The sequence below is a fragment of the Ruditapes philippinarum genome, unplaced genomic scaffold (assembly GCF_026571515.1).
Source record: "Ruditapes philippinarum isolate M1 unplaced genomic scaffold, ASM2657151v2 ctg2979_1_1_1_1, whole genome shotgun sequence".
NCBI classification, from domain to species: domain Eukaryota; kingdom Metazoa; phylum Mollusca; class Bivalvia; order Venerida; family Veneridae; genus Ruditapes; species Ruditapes philippinarum.
Genome location: NW_026861344.1, coordinates 26,994 through 45,785, shown reverse-complemented (window position 1 = coordinate 45,785; position 18,792 = coordinate 26,994). Strand labels below are relative to the sequence as shown.

The 18,792-nt window shown below is 33.6% G+C and overlaps 1 protein-coding gene across 1 annotated transcript in view; it reads left to right on the top strand.

Moving 5' to 3' along the window:
- LOC132715315 (dynamin-like 120 kDa protein, mitochondrial) overlaps positions 1-16,355 on the top strand; it is a 28,774-nt gene extending 12,419 nt beyond the window's left edge. The window contains 12 exon segments of the mRNA XM_060698308.1: positions 220-335; positions 5,451-5,515; positions 5,705-5,781; positions 6,385-6,472; positions 7,859-8,020; positions 8,941-9,049; positions 9,485-9,618; positions 11,220-11,306; positions 12,078-12,194; positions 12,831-12,924; positions 13,333-13,443; positions 16,150-16,355. Coding sequence (XP_060554291.1) covers positions 220-335; positions 5,451-5,515; positions 5,705-5,781; positions 6,385-6,472; positions 7,859-8,020; positions 8,941-9,049; positions 9,485-9,618; positions 11,220-11,306; positions 12,078-12,194; positions 12,831-12,924; positions 13,333-13,443; positions 16,150-16,214 — 1,225 coding nt within the window. The 3' untranslated portion in view covers positions 16,215-16,355.
- The last annotated feature ends 2,437 nt before the right edge of the window (positions 16,356-18,792 follow it).

The window sequence follows — 18,792 nt, the reverse complement described above, 5'->3', positions numbered from 1 at the left end:
TTTATTTTGTTTTGACTAGCTTTAAAGTAAAACCAGAAGTAGCAATATTTTCTGTAAAATAATTACATACATGAAATAATTCTGGATGAGTCCTGAATTCAGGGTTTTCAAACTAACAAAGCTCATTGTCTACTAAAATTTCTATATACAGGATTTTCAGGTGATTCTTTTTTCAAATTTCTTTTATTTCTAACTATGAATGTTATTTTTACATTATAGAGATGGGGCATTGAAAGTGACACAGACAAATACCAATAACCTTAGCATGGCTGTGTCAGAACTGTTCTGGAAAATGGTGAAAGACAACATTGAACAACAAGCAGATGCATTTAAAGGTATGTGAGATAATAATTGTGGCCTTTTTTACCTCTGTTGCAGAGTCGTTTTAGTTGCTGCCTTCTAATACTGTGCCCCTGACTGCTATGGGTTTGAATCATGGACTTGTATTCTGTAATATTAGGAAGCTATCCAGCCAATTTTTATGGAAAGTTGGTGGTTCTACTGCACTTCTCACATATGGCTCAGAGGTCTTTCACCATCTGTCAAGCTGGAAATTTGCCATATGGCCTTAATTGTGTGGGTGTAAATTGAAATCGAACAAAATAAAGAGAGAAAAGCAAATGTGCATGACTCACAAAAGCTGTAGCCCTCAAAGTTATAGAAACAGACTTGAACTTAAGAATAAAAAAGGTTCTAATGGGTTTGCCTTTTGCTTGAATTTTTAACTTTCTGTTAAAAGTGTAATTTTTTTTTCATGTCAGAATATCAGAATTAAGCCGAGTATGATTATTCTGCTGGGATAGCTTTATGCTGATAGCATGAGCCTCTTTTATATGCACTGCAATTGAAAAGGTTATACCTTAACCTGCTGAATTTGTTGAAACCTGCTGAATTTGTTGAAACCTGCTGAATTTGTTGAAAAGATTGTCTATTTTTGGACCTGTCAATCATCTGTATATTGGACATGAAAATGATAGTCAGTCAGCTATCAGTATAGAGCCTGGTTCAAGAAGGTTAAAGATCCTGTATGTTGTTATTGAAGTTGTTACCAATTGTGTGTATTTGCGTTTATTTATACTCGCCACCAGTTGCCCAGATACAACACTTAATTGAAATTTTTTATACGCCCGTTTGAAAAACGGGACGTATTATGGGAACGCCCCTGGCGGGCGGGCGGGCGGCGTCCAATTTTGTCCGGAGCATATCTCCTACATGTATGGAGGGATTTTAATGAAACTTCATATAAATGTTCACCACTATGAGGAGCAGTGTCGCGCACATGAACCAGGTCTCTAGGTCAAAGGTCAAGGTCACTATTAGAGCTCATTGAAAAATGCTTGTCCGGAGCAAAACTTCCACATGTATGGAGGGATTTCAATATTACTTGGCACAAATGTTCACCATTGTGAGGCGGAGTGTCGCGTGCAAGATTCAGGTCCTTGCGGCCAAGGTCAAGGTCACACATAGAGGTCAAAGTTCAGATAAAAATATGAAGATGTGTATATGGACCATTTAGTCATCATTTATTGAGGGATTGTAACACAAATGGTCATTATCAAGACTATGGCTGTGATACATATAATTTAGGTCAATATATACAAGGTCAATGTCACTAAAGATGATGAAATATCCAGATTTTGTAAATAGAATTTAATCAAGGGAGACAACAAAGTTATTACTTTGTTCATAAATGACTTACACAATTACTCCCCTTGATCTATTTTCACTTTCAATTCTAAAAATAGAATTTAATCAAAGGGCATGAAATAATCCTCTTTCTTGACTTGAGTATGTTCTAAAGAATGTAACATTTATTTACACATGTTTCATTCATTGGTCAAGATTCTTAACTGTGAGATAACTATGGTGTTCTGTAGACTTGGTATTTGTTCATAAAGATCATACAGTAATTACCTTATCAAATGTAAATACTTTCTCATAGAAATTTAATTATATTTTAATTTTCAAGTAAATATCAGTTCAGCTCATTCAAAGATTAAGAATTGTAATGAAATGTATTTCCCTAGAATAAAATCTTAAATCAGAATTTTTTAGTTATTAAATTACATGTACTTTTTATACGCCCGTTTAAAAAAAGATAAAAATATGAAGATGTGTATACAGTGTTCCCACTTCTATTTTTCATTGGGGGTAGTTTTACCCCTTACCTTTGAAAACTGGGGGTAAAATAAAATTTCAGGGGGTATATAGATTTGTACAATAATTATATGAAATAAAAGAATAATTCCAAATCCATACATCAGACAATTATGCTGCTGTTTTTTTTCACAATGCCCCTCAACCAGCCCCCCCCCAACCCCCCCAGTTAAAATCCCCCCCCAGGTTAATTTAATGGTGACCAACACATTCTGGCATATATCTCTATCTCAATTAATGTAACTATTTTTAAGATATTTTAATTCATAAACAGCCATATAAATTATTACTACACACCTTTGAACAAAAACAAAGCTTCCTTTTTGGTGATATTTTTAATTAACAAAATCGGCATCGCGAAAATATGTGACAAATGAAAATTTGTCTATTTTCTGCAGAAACATTCACAAATCCAGTTGTTGCTGATTACAATTATATAGAATTAATATTTTTAATATTTCAAGATTGTTTTTCATCGGCTATTCTTACAGGCATCGTAAAACAAAAATTTCAAATTTGTATTTTACGGCAATAATGTCAGTGGGGGTTCTGTAAACTTCATTGTGAATTGGGAGAATTTCTCACATTTCATCAATTTCAATGCACTTTAAGTAATTTTTGTTTGAGAAATTGCTCAAAAAAACTAATTTTTGAATTATACATGATTAAGTTTACGACTTTCTGTGCGTATTTTTACCCTCTTGCCAAAATTTCTGTACGTGAATTTTGTTATTTATGCGTAAAATACGCACATATGTGCGTAAATGGGAACACTGTGTATAGGGACGATTTAATCATCATTTATTGAGGGATTGTAACACAAATGGTCATTATAATGACTACGGCTGTGACACATGTACTTTAGGTCAATATATGCAAGGTCAAGGTCACTAAAGATGGTGAAATATCCAGATTTTGTCTGGAGCATATCTCCTACATGTATGGAAGAATTTTTATAATACTTTATGGAAATGTTCACCACCATGATATGTATTGCTCCATGCATGATCCAGGTCTCCAGGTCAAAGGTCAAGGTCACACTTAGAGCTCATTGAAAAACGCTTGTCCGGAGCAAAACTTCTACATTCATAGGGGTTTTCAATATAACTTGCACAAATGTTTCACCATTGTGAGGCTGAGTGTCGCATGCAAAATTCAGATCTGCGACCAAAGTCAAGGTTACACATAGAGGTCAAAGTTCAGATAAAAATTTGAAGATGGTTATAGGGACCATTTAGTCATCATTTATTTAATGGATTGTAGCACAAATGGTAACTATCATGACTACAGGTGTTACACATTTAATTTAGGTTAATATTTGCAAGGTCAAGGTCACTGGAGATGATTAAATATCCAGATGTTGTCCGGAGCATATTTTCTACATGCATGGAGGAATTTTAATGTTACTTTTATAGAATTGTTCACCACCATGAGACGTAGTGCCCTGCACATAAACCAAGTCTCTAGGTCAAAGGTGAGGTCACAGTTAGAGCTCATAGAAAAACACTTGTCTGGAGCAAAACTTCTACATGCATAGAGGGATTTCAATATAATTTGGCACAAATGTTCATCATTGTGAGGCTGAGTGCCGTGCATAAAATTCAGGTCCCTGCGACCAAGGTCAAGGTCACACATTCTGTGCATATCTTCCCTATTGATTTGTTTTAAGATTCATTTAACAACACAGTGCCAAGAATAAAAACTTGCTTGCTAGATAACATTTATCCATAATGCCCCCATCTCCATCTAAAGCTTTTTCGTAAACGGGCGTATTTTGTGACTATGGCACCCTTGTTTATGTATATTATTATGCTCCTGAAACAATTTTCAAACATGGAAGAATATGTAAAATATGTACTGCAAATATTTATCCACATAATATCAATCATTAAAATATATGCATTATTTCTTATTGAAAAATTTGACTTAGACTTTATAGAAAATAAATTTCTAATTACCTCCCTTTATTGACATGAAATGTGAATTCGGTAATATCCTTACAAATAATGCTTTTTGGAACTTACAATATAGGGTTAACGCACGTTTTTCCGTGTTATAACGTCTGCAGAGTCCCGAGGAACTCTTCAGACTTTATAACACGAAATAAACGTGCGTTGACGCTATTATAGCATACAATTTTAAAACAGATTCATGATGTATATTATATATAAAACACAAACATTTAATCCTTGTGCTTGAACGGTATTTATCCAACTCTACATGTTTTACGTATGCGTTTTATTTTTTCCGGGGCCAGCAACTTGAGGACCGAACGAAATTTCAAATTTTAATTGATTTTAACAAAGTTTAACTTTGGAGATATATTAACTTAAGAAAAAACATAACATTACTGTACCCAAGACAAAACAGGCGCCTCAGAAATTCCTAGAATGATTACAGATTGGCGGTAGGAAAAAGATTAGTGACATTAGATTCAATTTCAGAATCGTTTTTTTTTAAGCACGCAACGTCGCAAGTTTAAAAAAAACAGGCATGAAACATTATTCTCTCAAAGAAACATACAAAACATTTATCAATATAAACATCAATAAAACCAACGTTTTCTTATATTTCATTTTGTTGCTTTCCATTTTTGTAAGTTAATCGGGGGGGGGGATTATAACTGAATGACAGATTTTTATTTGTTTACATTGACAACTGTCCGTTTCTAAGAAAGGGCGACAACGCAAGATAAGCGGCGATGTCTATATGCCGTATTGCCGGGCATTAATTATACTTGAAGGCTGCTCGCCGTTATGCGACTGAGGCCCTCGAATTAATAATTCCAATATAACAATAGCGCATGACTCTGGCAAATAGGCCAAATCGTCATTTTTTGTTTGTTTACTGGGCCCTCTATGTATTGTGCATAGGTAAAACCGGGCTATAACAAGAGCGCGTGACTATGTTAACGCATGGTTTTGGCCCCGTTATAACATGGGCAAAAAAGGGAAAAATAACCGATTTTATGCTATAATATTGATAAATCTTCATTTGAGCATTACATTTATGATATAAAAACCATAAAAAAATGAGTTACTGTAACTTACAGGATCTTTAATAATATGTAATGGTTGGGCATCAATGTGAAAATAGTTATAGACATTGTCTGTGAAATGTATATCCCAAGTAGATATCAACTTAGAAGTGAAACAGGTTGAAATTAAATATAAAAAAAAGCATCTGGTTTCTTTAAAGCAAGGTATATCTGGAATACATCTTAAGCAAAATAATAAATAGATTGTTTGAAAAAATACATTTACTCTTTATTGGACTTTTCTTTTTATTTTCAGCAACAAGATATAACCTGGAAACAGAATGGAAAAACAATTTTCCAAGATTGAGAGAGTTAGACAGAGTAAGTGTACCAATTAACCTTCATATAACATAAAAATCATATTGATCTATTAGTATTGCATCCTTTTAAATAATGTTATAAATTTTTTAAGAACATGTTTTCTGCTGTGTCCTTATTAAATTTTTATTTAGAAAAAAACACTATTGAATGTATGTTTAAGTACATACAGCTATTTACTTGTCATTTCAGGATGAGTTATTTGAGAAGGCTAAAGGAGAGATATTGGATGAAGTGATTAGTTTAGGGGCTGTAGTTCCCAAGGCATGGTTAGTGATTTTGTTTCTAGTTTATAAATCATTTAGGGGGCATATGTGGCAAAGTGGTTAAGGTCGTTTACTTCAAACAACTTGCCCCTCACTGCTGTGGTTTCAGATCCCCAAAAGGACGTTAGATTGTTTCATGTAAGGGAGCTATTCAGCTAGCTTAGGAAATATCGGTGGTTCTACTCCTTTTTGTGCCTGAAATAATGCAGGAAAGGACTCATAAGGTCTTTCTCTGCCATTTAAAAAGCTGGAAAGGCGCTACATGACCTATACTGAATTGGTGCAACTTTAAAACCAACCAAAATAATATATACCACTATGATCACTTTTAGGGTGTTTAAAGAGATGGTTGTTATAGTCTTATAGCTTACTGTATTATTACTAAATAGGAAACTTCCTTGTAGCGAGTATTTCAAGCAGACTTGTATGGGAACACAAATAAAAGCACAGAAGGAAACTTTTTAACAAGCAGGAAATTTGATAAATGGGTAGAAAGCAGTTAAAGGAACATTCTGCTATTTTAGACCAAAGCATAGAAAAACTGAAGTTCCAATGCAACATTTCTCCTTGTGCATCTCAAAATATATATATGTTTTTTTCCTTCAGGGAGATGATGTTTCGTAAGAAGTTATGGGAGAGAACGGCCACACATGTGTTTGAAAATATTTATTTACCAGCTGCTCAAGCAGGAACTGTAGGGTAAGATAATCTAGATATAGATTTATTGTCATGATAATTTGAAATATATTTTTAAGAGCATCATTTTGTATCATTCATGTCATCACAAATTTATTGCCTTTTTACATAGACTTGGTTTGGTTCATATATAAATGTATATTATTAGTTATAAAGATTTTTGACAGGTTATATGGTCCTATATAAATGGTTGTTTGGAAATATAACCAGAGCCACTAAGTTTTTACAAGGTCATAGAACATGTCAGGAATATTTATAACTAATTTATAATACAGCAAACATCCTTTTTTGAAAAAAAATGGGATTTCTTCTTAAATTGACAGCAGCGGTGTAAATAAAACTATATAAATGTTGTGATTATCCAATGAAATTCGACATGACAAACATGCAGTAATATAAAAGTGAATTTGGAACTCTTCAAAGAATTATAGATCTTTAACACACCAACAAAACATGCCAGAAATAAAGATAACCAGATATTAAAGATGTTACTGACTATATCCAGCCAGCTTCTGTTTGGGTAAATTTGACTTTAAAAATATGTTTTCTATGCTTTGATTTATAGAAGAAACATCACCTTGTGTTACATTCAAAATCAGAAATTCAAGTAAATGGATTTTCCCCTACATTTAAGTAGTTGCAAGTGTAAAGGCATTTTTTTTTGGGTTTTCGGGTAGATGCAAAAGCCCCCCAAAATTTTGCATAAAAAACCCCCCTTAATTATATTTTTCCAGAAAGGGGGGAAAAAAAAAACATGTACTTCAAAGTGTTTTTGTAACAAAAACTTTTAAACATGACTTTTTAAATTTAAAAAATTTTTATGATTTAAAACCTATTTAAAAAGGAAATTTAAAAACAATGGTAAAATTTTAAAGGGTCAGAAGGGTTACCACGTTTTCCCCTAAAAAAAATGTGGGAGGTTATTTTTTATCTCTTACCACAACTAAAATATCTTAATATGGACTTATCCATCTTTCATATCTTGGCAAAACATTTGTTTTGATTATTGTGTTTGAAATATTATAAACCTTAAAATTTTTTGTATAAAAAAAATAATTTGTCAATCCAACGGTAGTGTAGGGCAGGCCGTTTCTTCCTCACCTGCAACTTTTGGGGAATGATGCATAATGTTTTGAGGAAAATTCATGGGCCACTGATCCAGTGGCACCTGCAGCATCTTGAAAGTTGTTTGCTATTTTAAATTTATTAAATCGTCATTTTTGATTAGTTTAATAAAAGATGAATGTTCAAGTTTGTTGAAAAATTGATTCATTACACACACATAGTGTATTCTCAGTTCCAATTTATCCATTACACCCTGTCAAATGGTATGTTAGATATTATAATGGATGATGAATTGTTCACAATAACGAATTGTTATTAGGTTGGCTGGGATGTGTTACATCAAGAGTTTGCACTTCTGGCAGAGAAGGACAAGAAGAAGAACCCTACTGAGCATGATGAAGTGTTTAACCGACTTAAACTTGCTGTGATAGAAGCTAGTAAATCTACGCATAACTGGGAGAACAAGGCTGAAGAGAGTCTGGTAGATAAATTCTTTAATATTGAACCTGCTGGAATAGAATGTGTTTAGCTTTAGCCACATTCAGTATACAGCTAGGTCAGCCTGATTTACATAAGTGCAGTCCGACTAGGTTCTATACTATTGTTAGCTCGCTTCTATGCTTTAAAGTGAATTGGTATAGAAATGGAAGGTCTCTAATACACTTAATAGATGCATTGATATTTATATTTAGTATCAAACATAACAACAAAACACAAAATGAGCCGCGTCACGACAAAACCAACATAATGGGTCTGCGACCAGCATGGATCCAGACCAATCTGCGCAGTCTGATCAGGATCCATGCTGTTCGCTTACAAACCCTATAGCAAGTAGAGAAACTGATAGCGAACAGCATGGATCCTGATCAGACTGCACGGATGCGCAGGCTGGTCGCAAACCCATTTTGTTGGTTTTGTCGTGATGCGGCTCAAATAATGACATATGGATGTTGTTGGTAAGTGTGAGATACATATATTTATACCGTAGATGATAAAATGTTCTAGAACAAAAAATCATGATATAAATGTTCATACTAAATACCTTAGAACTTTTTCAACATATACTTTTCAAGAAATGTTTGACAAGAATATACAAATGATAAAAATAATTGTTTGTATCAAATTGTGTAATACTTATGGAATATGTGTTAATTTTAGACTAATCCACTTCAAGAATTATGTTATGTCTATACATTTGTAATTAGAAATTTATTACAAGAGTAAGGCAAAAGTCCTTTTCATTGTGCCTTTATTATCATTGTTGAATATAACCAATTAATTTACTTCACCTTGTCTGAGCAGGTTTTGAACGAGTTCTTAGTATTTTACAGAATTTAATATCTGAAAAAACGTTTTTTTGCTCTCCCGTTTTCTACACACTTTGATTGTACTATATTGCAGAGAGTGATGCAACGTAACACACTAGAAGACAGGTCAGTACAGGATAAACAACAGTGGGATGCATCTGTTAATTTCATGGAGGAGGCTCTTAAAGAACAACTAGAAAAGAGTAAGTCTGGTATCTTTCTTCTATAGATTTTGAAATTGCTTTTGCAAAACCCAGTTGTAGGGTGTTCATGGGTCGGTGGGTTAAGGTTGGTGACTACAAGCCCACTAACCCTCAAACCAATGTGGGTTTGAATCCTGCCAGGAATTTAGCATTCTTTCATTTAGGAAAGCTTATCCAGCTAGTAAATAAAATGATGGTGGTTCTACTCAGGTGCTTGTGTGTGCCTGAAATAAAGCACATAGGGGCACCAGTGGTGTTGTAAGTCTCTGTTTTAACATAGCTTTTGTTAATATTGATATATCAATTAAGATAACAATAAACTGTTCCTGCAAGCCTGTTTCACGCAGGTCAAGTCAGTAATTAGAATGAAGCTTTGCAAAATGTGATGATGAAATATGACAATGTCTTACATAATTATAATGTTTGTGCCAACAGATGAGAAAAAGTTGCGTGAACTAACGGGTCCGGGATCCTGGGAGCAGTGGAGACACTGGACACACAGAACATCAGAACATAAACATAGAATAGCAGCAAAAAATGAGTTAGAGAGAATACTGAAACCTCAACGTGTAAGTATTTCTATGAAATTCAAACTTCCTACACAGAATGTGTGTTATAATTCAGAGGAATTTCTTTCAATTAATAACTAAGTATAAAATTATCATAAACTATTAATGCTATTGATTTTCAGCTATAGAGGCATATCTGTAATATAATTTTTCAATTGGTCAGCGGCTCAAACGTTACGGCTTCATAGCTGTTATAGTTAAACCAATTTATCTGCAAGATTTTTAGTGAGAAAAAGAAATGTTAACTAGGAAGGAAACAGGGCTCCAGATAATTTTTTAGGGCAATGAGTATTTACTCATTGATTTTTTTGTGAATGAGTAAAACTTGAAATCTGAAATTTGGCAGGAGTATTTTTAGCTCCTTAAAATAGTATGTAAAAGAGTAAAGGATTTATTATTGTTTCCATGTTTATTGTATTATTATACTTTGTGAATACAAGATATGTCAAAGTCATTTCATTTGCTTTTTGGACTCCCTTGGTTTATAATCTTGCATTTCCAAACGGCATACGTCTTAACCTGAGGCATGTTTCTGTTGCTCATACGTGGCAGCGCTAATTATTTCATTAATTAATTATTATAACCTTCACAATGACTTTTGGGTCGATTTTTTTGGCTGAAATACGAGTCAATCGTTTTAACTTTTGACAGTGACATTGCACCGGATGTTTATGAAATTGCGTTAATATCACCACCTTACAATACATACGATAACAACCGATGATAGTCGGAACTACAGAAAGTTACCGTTCCACATTGCAAAGTATTCATACGAAGTTAATTCCACTACCATAATATACATACGATAACAACCGATGATGGTCGGAACTACAGGAAGTTACCGGTAGACGCTTGCAAAGCGTTCAGACAAAATTAAAAATAAGATAATCACAGAGTTTACATTCCGTTACGTTTACGCGAAAGAAATGTTACTCAATGCGTAACCTGAATTTTGTGTGCGTTTTCATACGCTTAAATTTTGTTTTGAATGCGTAAATGTGTTATTTTCATGCGTAATTTACGCGTATACGCATCTTATCTGGTGCCCTGAAGGAAAGAAAAAAATATAAAAAAAAGAAGTGAGTTTTAAAGGGACTCCACTGAGGTATTTTGACATGGCAGGACTGGAAATATTTTTTCCGAGGTATTGATGTAGGTCTGGAGCAAGTATTTGTGTGTACATTTTCAGCTTATTCCCTCTCTCCGCTTTTCCAGAATGATCATTTTTATAATATAAAAGGACTGGAAAATGAAAAGCGTTCTAATGTTTTCACCTAAAACCGGCTAAAAATTGTACAAAAATTGATTTCCAATTCACTTCTGTGTATACTTTTTTGTCATCATTTGCAGATTTTTCCATTTTAAGTGTTTCACTTGATATTCGTTAGATTTTGAAATAATTATGTTTTTAGGCATTTGGACCTCAGTGGAGTTCCTTTAAGGCAGGCTTTTACATATTCTATAGTATATGTATAAGAAATATGATTTAAATAATAGAGACATAGGAGTTTGCCATGTTATAGTATGCTTTACATATATGTTTTATAGAGACATAGCAATTTTAGCTTATTTAACAGTATGATTGTACATGTATATTATAGAGACATAGACCAACATTATCACAAGATGAACTAACTACAGTAAAACAGACATTACAGTCACAGGGTATAGAAGTAGATGCTGAATTTGTAAGTAAAATATTTGTATTTTACGATGTAAACCAACAAAATGTATACATATGTATTGTCCGTGAGTATACCCACCATTACATTTACAATCATGAGGGGCGTCCGTGGCCAATGGTTAAGGTCGTTGACTTCAAACCACTTGCCCCTGACCGCTTTGGGTTCGAATCCCAACAGGGTCTTTGGCTTCTTCCATGTGAGGAAGCTATCCAGCTAGCTTACGGAACGTAGGTGGTTCTACTCAGGTGCCCGTTCGTGCCTGAAATAATGCACGGAAGGGCACCTGAGGTCTTCCTCCACCAGTAAAGCTGGAACGTCGCAATATGACCTATACTGTGTCAATGTGACGTAAAACCCAAAACAAACAAACAAAAACATTTACAATCACTTTCTTCGCATGGGCCACGGTTGTAGGTTCGAGCCATGCCATTAGTCTACGGATTCCTTTATGGAGAAAAAAGTTATCCAGATATAGATTGCGGATCAAAGGCGGTTCTTACTAAGTTGCTTTTTGTGTCTGAAATAATGCTTAGAGGGGCATATGAGGTCTTTCTATACCTTTCTATAAAGCTTGATAGTCGACATAAGTGGCCATATGATCTATACAGTGTTGGTGCAACGTAAAACCCAACAAACAGAAAAACACACACACACAGATCTCTGTCCATACCTGACAAAAAACAGGGATAAATTATTTTTCTCTACTATTAGTGCTTGAAAAATGCCATGTGAGGGAACAGACATGTGATATATCTATGTGATGTTGTTTTACAGATAAAACAGACCTGGTACCATGTATTTAGAGAAAAGTTTATAAAGAGAGCCCTACAACAGTGTAATGATTGTAAAAAAGGTTTTTACTACTACCAGCATAATGTTCCGAATTCAGAGGTAAATATTTTTGATATGCTTTAAATAGTTTAAATGCCATTTAGCTTAACATTGCTCTTTGATTCTTAACTAATATCACCTTCTAAAGAAAAAAATAAAATGCATTCAGCCTAACTTTTTATAAAGCTTTACTTTGTCTGGTGTATAAAGTTAGAATTTGTGTTTGTTATTGCCATGACCATTTGTTATTGTCTTGGATTTAACTCGCTACAGCGTTGGAACAGTACCTATTGACGCTTGCTGAGATCATGATCACAAAATAGAAACATATTTCTTTTTTTTCACTAATTCTGACATTTTTCCGTCAAGATTGTACATAAATCTGTGTAAAGAGATGAATTAGACGTCTTAAAGTGTGTTTGGAGAAAAGGCGAGATTTAAGCATTTAATCATTCAGTGCCTTGTCCAGTTTATACCGGAATACAGTATTTAGTGTGGTGCTCCAACACCCTTTTTAAGTCTCACTCAAAGGTTTTTGTATGATTGTCTGTGATTTATGTTAATGTCTTCTGTTTTGAAAGCTGAGGGTGACTGTATTACTTAAAAAAGCTATGTAATTTGAAAGTTGTCCAACCTCTGATTTTATTATGAAAGAAGTATGGGATATTTATTGTATATATATGGTATATATTGTAGATGGATTGTCATGAGGTGGTATTATTCTGGAGGATTCATAGAATGTTAGAAATGACAAGTAATGCCCTACGGCAACAAGTTGTGAATAATGAAGGTAAGTACACACGATACTATTCTTATTAAATTGAATATATTTCAAGAAATTGACCAGTCTGCATAGCTTTATAGGATGAGATTAGGTCTGCAGACCTTGAATTGGTGACTAAGACACATGTATTTTCCTGTGAAGATTGGTTGAATACAAAATCTGTTTAATATTTTTCACTGTCTATCACTCTTTTAAATGATTTATGTGAAGGAGTTTGCTAAAATTTGCATGAAAAAAATGAGTAGAGAATCCATAAACCTGCATTACATTTGTGAGTAATGACTGAAATATTGTTGACCTGGCAGAGGTTCAGGTTGACCTGAAAACTGGTTGCATATGCAAGTCCTTACTGCACCATGCATATAAAAAGTTTATCTGAGAATCTATGCATATAGATCTATTGATATATTACAGCTAGAAGATTAGAAAGAATCATAAAAGATGTTTTGGATGACTTCTCTGAAGACACTGACAGATTGAAAAAATTATTAACTGGAAGAACTGTGGACTTAGCAGAGGAACTTAGTAAGTTTTATTACTTTACATAAATATTTCCTTCATACTGAGGTATTTAATAGAATGTTTTTGTTCCATAGTTTGTTTAATAGTTGATTGTTTGCTACTCACCTCTTTTGAAAGCTGGGAAAATAGTCTAATAACCATAAAGCGCGGCATGCCTCCAGGTGAGTTAAAATATTTCAAGAAAATGAAAACTGAGAAATATGTACTAAGATTTTAAGAAAAGTAAAAAAGATTCAATATGTAAGTAATAATTTACATGTTATGTGCGATTAATGACTGATCTTGCAGTATTCGTCACCAAATTTCTACTTCATTACAAAAGCAGTATAGGCTACTTTTGCTTATTTTGACCTCCTATTTAGCTCACCTGTCACAAAGTGACAGGGTGAGCTTTTGTGATCGCTTTTCGTCCGGCGTCCGTCGGTCCCTCCTTCGTCCGTCCGTCCGTCCGTAAACTTTTGCTTTAAATGACATCTCCTCATAAACCACTGAGCCAATTTCATCCAAACTTCACAGGAATGTTCCTTTGGTGGTCACCTTTAAAAATTGTTCAAAGAATTTAATTCCATGCAGAACTCTGGTTGCCATGGCAACCGAAAGAAAAATCTTTAAATATCTTCTTTTAAACAACCCTAAGAGCTAGAGCTTAGATATTTGGCATGAAACATCTTCTAATGAGTGTCTACCAAGTTTGTTCAAATAAAAGCCCTGGGGTCAAAATTGGCCCCGCCCCAGGGGGTCATTGATTTTCCCTATATGCATATACATGTAGTAAAAACTTAAAAATTCTTCTTTTAAAGAACCCAAAGAGCTAGAACTAAGATATTTGGCATGAAACATCTTCTAGTGAGTGTCTACCAAGTTTGTTCAAATAAAAGCCCTGGGGTCAAAATTGGCTCCGCCCCGGGGGGACATTGATTTTCCCTAAATGCATATAGTAAAAACTTAAAAAATCTTTTTTTAAAGAACCGTAAGAGCTAGAGCTTAGATATATGGCATGAAACATCTTCTAGTGAATGTCTACCAAGTTTTTTCAAATAAAAGCCCTGGGGTCAAAATTGGCCCCGCCCCAGGGGGTCATTGAGTTTCCATATATGCATATAGTAAAAACTTAAAAAATCTTCTTTTAAAGAACCATAAGAGCTAGAGCTTAGATATTTGGCATGAAACGTCTTCTAGTGAATGTCTACCAAGTTTGTATAAATAAAAGCCCTGGGGTCAAAATTGACCCCGCCCCAGGGGGTCATAGATTTTCCCTATATGCATATAGTAAAAACTTAAAAAATCTTCTTTTAAAGAACCCAAAGAGCTAGAGCTAAGATATTTAGCATGAAACATCTTCTAATGAGTGTCTACCAAGTTTGTTCAAATAAAAGCCCTTGGGTCAAAATTGGCCCCGCCCCAGGGGGTCATTGATTTTCCCTATATGCATATAGTAAAAACTTAAAAAATCTTCTTTTAAAGAACTCAAAGAGCTAGAGCTAAGATATTTAGCATGAAACATGTTCTAATGGGTGTCTACCAAGTATGTTCAAATAAAAGCCCTGGGGTCAAAACTGGCCCCGCCCGGGGGGGTCATTGATTTTCCTTATATGTGTATAGCAAAAACTTAAAAATCTTCTTTGAAAAAACCCAAATAGCTAGAGTTTAGATATTAAGCATGAAACATCTAAATACATTTTCAAAAAATTTATGAAAATTAGCAAGAATCTAGAGGCATGCTGCTTTAACAGTGTTTCTTTGACTTGAAACACGTTCAAAAAATATTTCGGTTTTTTTAGCTCGACTATACGAAGTATATGGAGACTGAAAAGGCTGTCCTATTCCCCCGGGTCTGCGTCAGATTTCAGGGTTAAAGTTTTTGTTTTGCAGTAAATATTTTCACTGTAACTTCGTCATTTCTTAAGGTAATCACTTCAAACTTCAAATTAATGTTCCTTATCTCAAACCACAATCTTATGTGCCAAGGGTTTCATAACTCTAGAACAAATATTTTCAGATTTATCTCCCATTGAACTTAGAATTTTCCCTTAAAAAATACTATTTTTTTACTGTTAATTTTATTTCTTAAAGGGATCAACTTACATACTTCAAAATATATGTCCTTATCATCATCCCCCATCTATGTGACAAGGTTCGTTTATCTCCCTTGAACTTAGATTTTTTTTACTAGAAATTAATTTTTTTACTGTAACTTTTTTAGTTTTAAAGGTATCTACCTCAAACTTCAAATACTTATTCCTTATCATCAATAATTATTACGTTTCATGCGACAATGTTCATAACTCTTGAAGCAATATTTACAGATTTATCTGAGACTCTTTGAACTTAGGATTTTCTTTAAGAAATATTATAACTTCTTTACTTTTTAAGGTATCTACCTCAAACTTAAAATATATATTTCTTATCATTACACACATGTTGTATGACAAGGTTCATAACTCTAGCATGACTAATTTTTAGAATTATTCCCCTTGATCTAGGAATTTATGTTAACAATGTAATTTTTTTACATAATTATACATAATTGATTTTTTTTTTTTTCAAAGTTTTGTCTTCCGTACTGCATCCAGTATTTTATTAGTCGAGCTTCGCTGTCTCCTGTGACAGCTCTTGTTATGGTATGTATCATTTCAGGTTAATGTGACAGTGTAATTAGCTTTACATAGTACTGGATATATGCCTTAATATTTCTTTTTTCTCTTTCAGAGAAAGTAAGACAAATACAAGAAAAGCTAGAAGAATTTATTGAAGCTCTGAACAGAGAAAAGTAACAAGATGTTCTAGGATGATTATAGACAAAAATCGACAGACCTGAGACCTTCATTTCAGGTGTATATTTGAAATATCTCACCTGTGTGACCGTGAACTATCATGATATTAACCTGCATCATTTCCAAGCTGTGTGTAACTATTGTTAATCACAAAAGAGATGAAACTTCCGTCAACCAATTAGATTCAGAACATTTGTATTTGTTTAGTAATTTTTTTTTTTTTTTTAGAACACTCTGAATGTAATGTGTGACAGTGACTGTACTTGTAGTCAGGACTGTCTACAATTTTATGTGGACAGACGGGATGCCATAATACTGATGTTGTTTTTTTTGGCATTTGAGTATCAGAGTCTTTTAAAAAGCATGACAGTGGAAAAATGCCAAGGTCAAGTAATGACAATTCATATTTCAATATTGAAATCCCTCAAAATTAAAGTGGTAAGCCCCAGTTTCAAAGTGTTTAAAGGGTCCTTTTAAAAAAATTTAGGGGGGAAAAGGGTTTAAAAGAATTTTTTTAAAGAAAACGCTATAAAGGGGAAAAGAAAATTAAATAAAAGTTTTAAATGTCTGAATTTTTTTAAATGTTTCATTTTTTGGGGGGGGGGCCCCGGTTTTGTTTAAAGAAATCAAAATTTTCTTGATATAACACGTGTTGTACGTTTCTTATTTTTTGTTTTTTGTCTTTCTGCAAGATTAATTGTCAGGGAAGGGGAATTTGAAAATTTCATTTATTCTCTATGCTATTATTGTTGTATACCGCCCCTGTTTTTTGTTAAAAGGGTCAAAAAAAATTATTTTATATTTCAAAAATTTTTTTTTCCGTTTTATTTGTCCTAAGGGGTGGGGGCTGTAAGAAAAAGGACATTCACGTTTTTTTAAATGTTAAAAGGGTTGTTTTTGTAAGGCTAAAAACAGATCAAATTGAATTTTTTACCCCCTTTTTAAAAAAGGGGACGTTTAAAGGGGAAACGCCCGGGGGGCGGCGCCCAATTTTGTCGGCTTTCTTTTCATGTATGGAGGGTTTTATAAAATTAAATTTCACCACTATGAGGACCCAGGTCGCGACATAAACCAGGTCTTTGGGTCAAAGGCAAGGTCACTTTTTGAGTCATTGAAATGTTGCCCGGAAAGAAAAATTTCCCACTGAAAGGGGTTTTAAATTTTTTCTTTTTGGGGGGTGTTTCCCTTTTGGACGGGGGCTTTGAAAATTAGGCCCTTTCCCGGCCCAAGGTAAGGTCAAATGGGGGTAAAAGTTCAGAAAAAATATAAAGGTGTTTTTTGGACATTTAGTTAATTTTATTGAGGGTTGAAAAAAATGGTCTTTCGGGATTTGGGCGTGTAATAAAATTTGGGGAATATATCAAGGCCCAAGTCATAAAGATGTAAAATTCCGATTTTGAAAATAAAATTTTAATAAAAGGGGGAAACAAAAAAGTTTTTTTTGTTCATAATGTTTAAAAAAATTTTTCCCCTTGATCTCTTTCATTTTAAAATTCTAAAAAAAATTTAAATAAAAGGGCTGAAAAAACCCCCGCTTTCTTGGATTGGTATGTTCTAAAAAATGTACATTTTTTTAAAACATGTTTTTATTGGTCAAGATTTAAACCTGTGCATGGGGTTTGTAGATTGGTTTTTTGGTTCAAAAAGTTTCTCGAAATTAAAACCTTAATAAATGTTATTTTCCCAATAAAAATTTAAATTATATTTTTTTTTTCAAGTAAATTCTTTTCGGGGTCATTCAAAGATTAAAAAATTGAAATAAAATGTATTTCCTGAAAAAAATTCAAAAATCAAAATTTTTTTTTTTAAAATTCCCAATTTAATGATTTTTTAACCCCCTTTTAAAAAATAAAAAATTAAAAAGTGGGGTATGGGAAACGTTTAAATATCATTTTTGGGGTTTGTAAAAAAATGGTCTTAAAATTGCTAGGCTGTGACCATGTATTTTAGTCTTTTTTGAAGGTCAAGGTCACAAAAGATGGGGGGAAATACCCAGTTTTGTCTGGGGACATTCTCCTAATGAAAGGGGAAAAATTTTTATAAATTTTAAAATGTTCCCCCCTGTTGTTTTGCTCGGGCATGATCCGGTAAAAGGCCCAGGTCAATTGAGCTATTAAAAAACGTTTTTTGGAAAAAATTCTACATTTGGGGGTTTTAAATTTAAAAATTGGCAATGTTCCCATTTTTGGGTGGTGTAAAAATTGAAAATTCAACCCTGCAAAAAAAGTAAAGGTTACAATGGGTAAATTTTAGAAAAAAATTTAAAGGGGGTTTAGGGAATTTAGTTCTTTTTTGGGTGGTTGTGCACAATGGTACTTCATGACTAGGGTGTGGCCCCCATTTAATTTGGGTTAAATTTTTTGAAAAAAAAAAAAAAAAAAAAAAAAAAAGGCCCCAGGTCACTGGAGTGTTTAAAATATCAGATTTGCCCGGAGCTTTTTTTTTCGATGGGGGAAATTTTATGTTTATTTTATAGTTGTTCCCCATGAGCGTGGGCCGGGAAAAAACCCAAGTTCTGGGTCAAAGGTAAAGGCCCAAGTTAGAGTCTTTAAAAAACATTTGGGTGGAAAAAAACTTA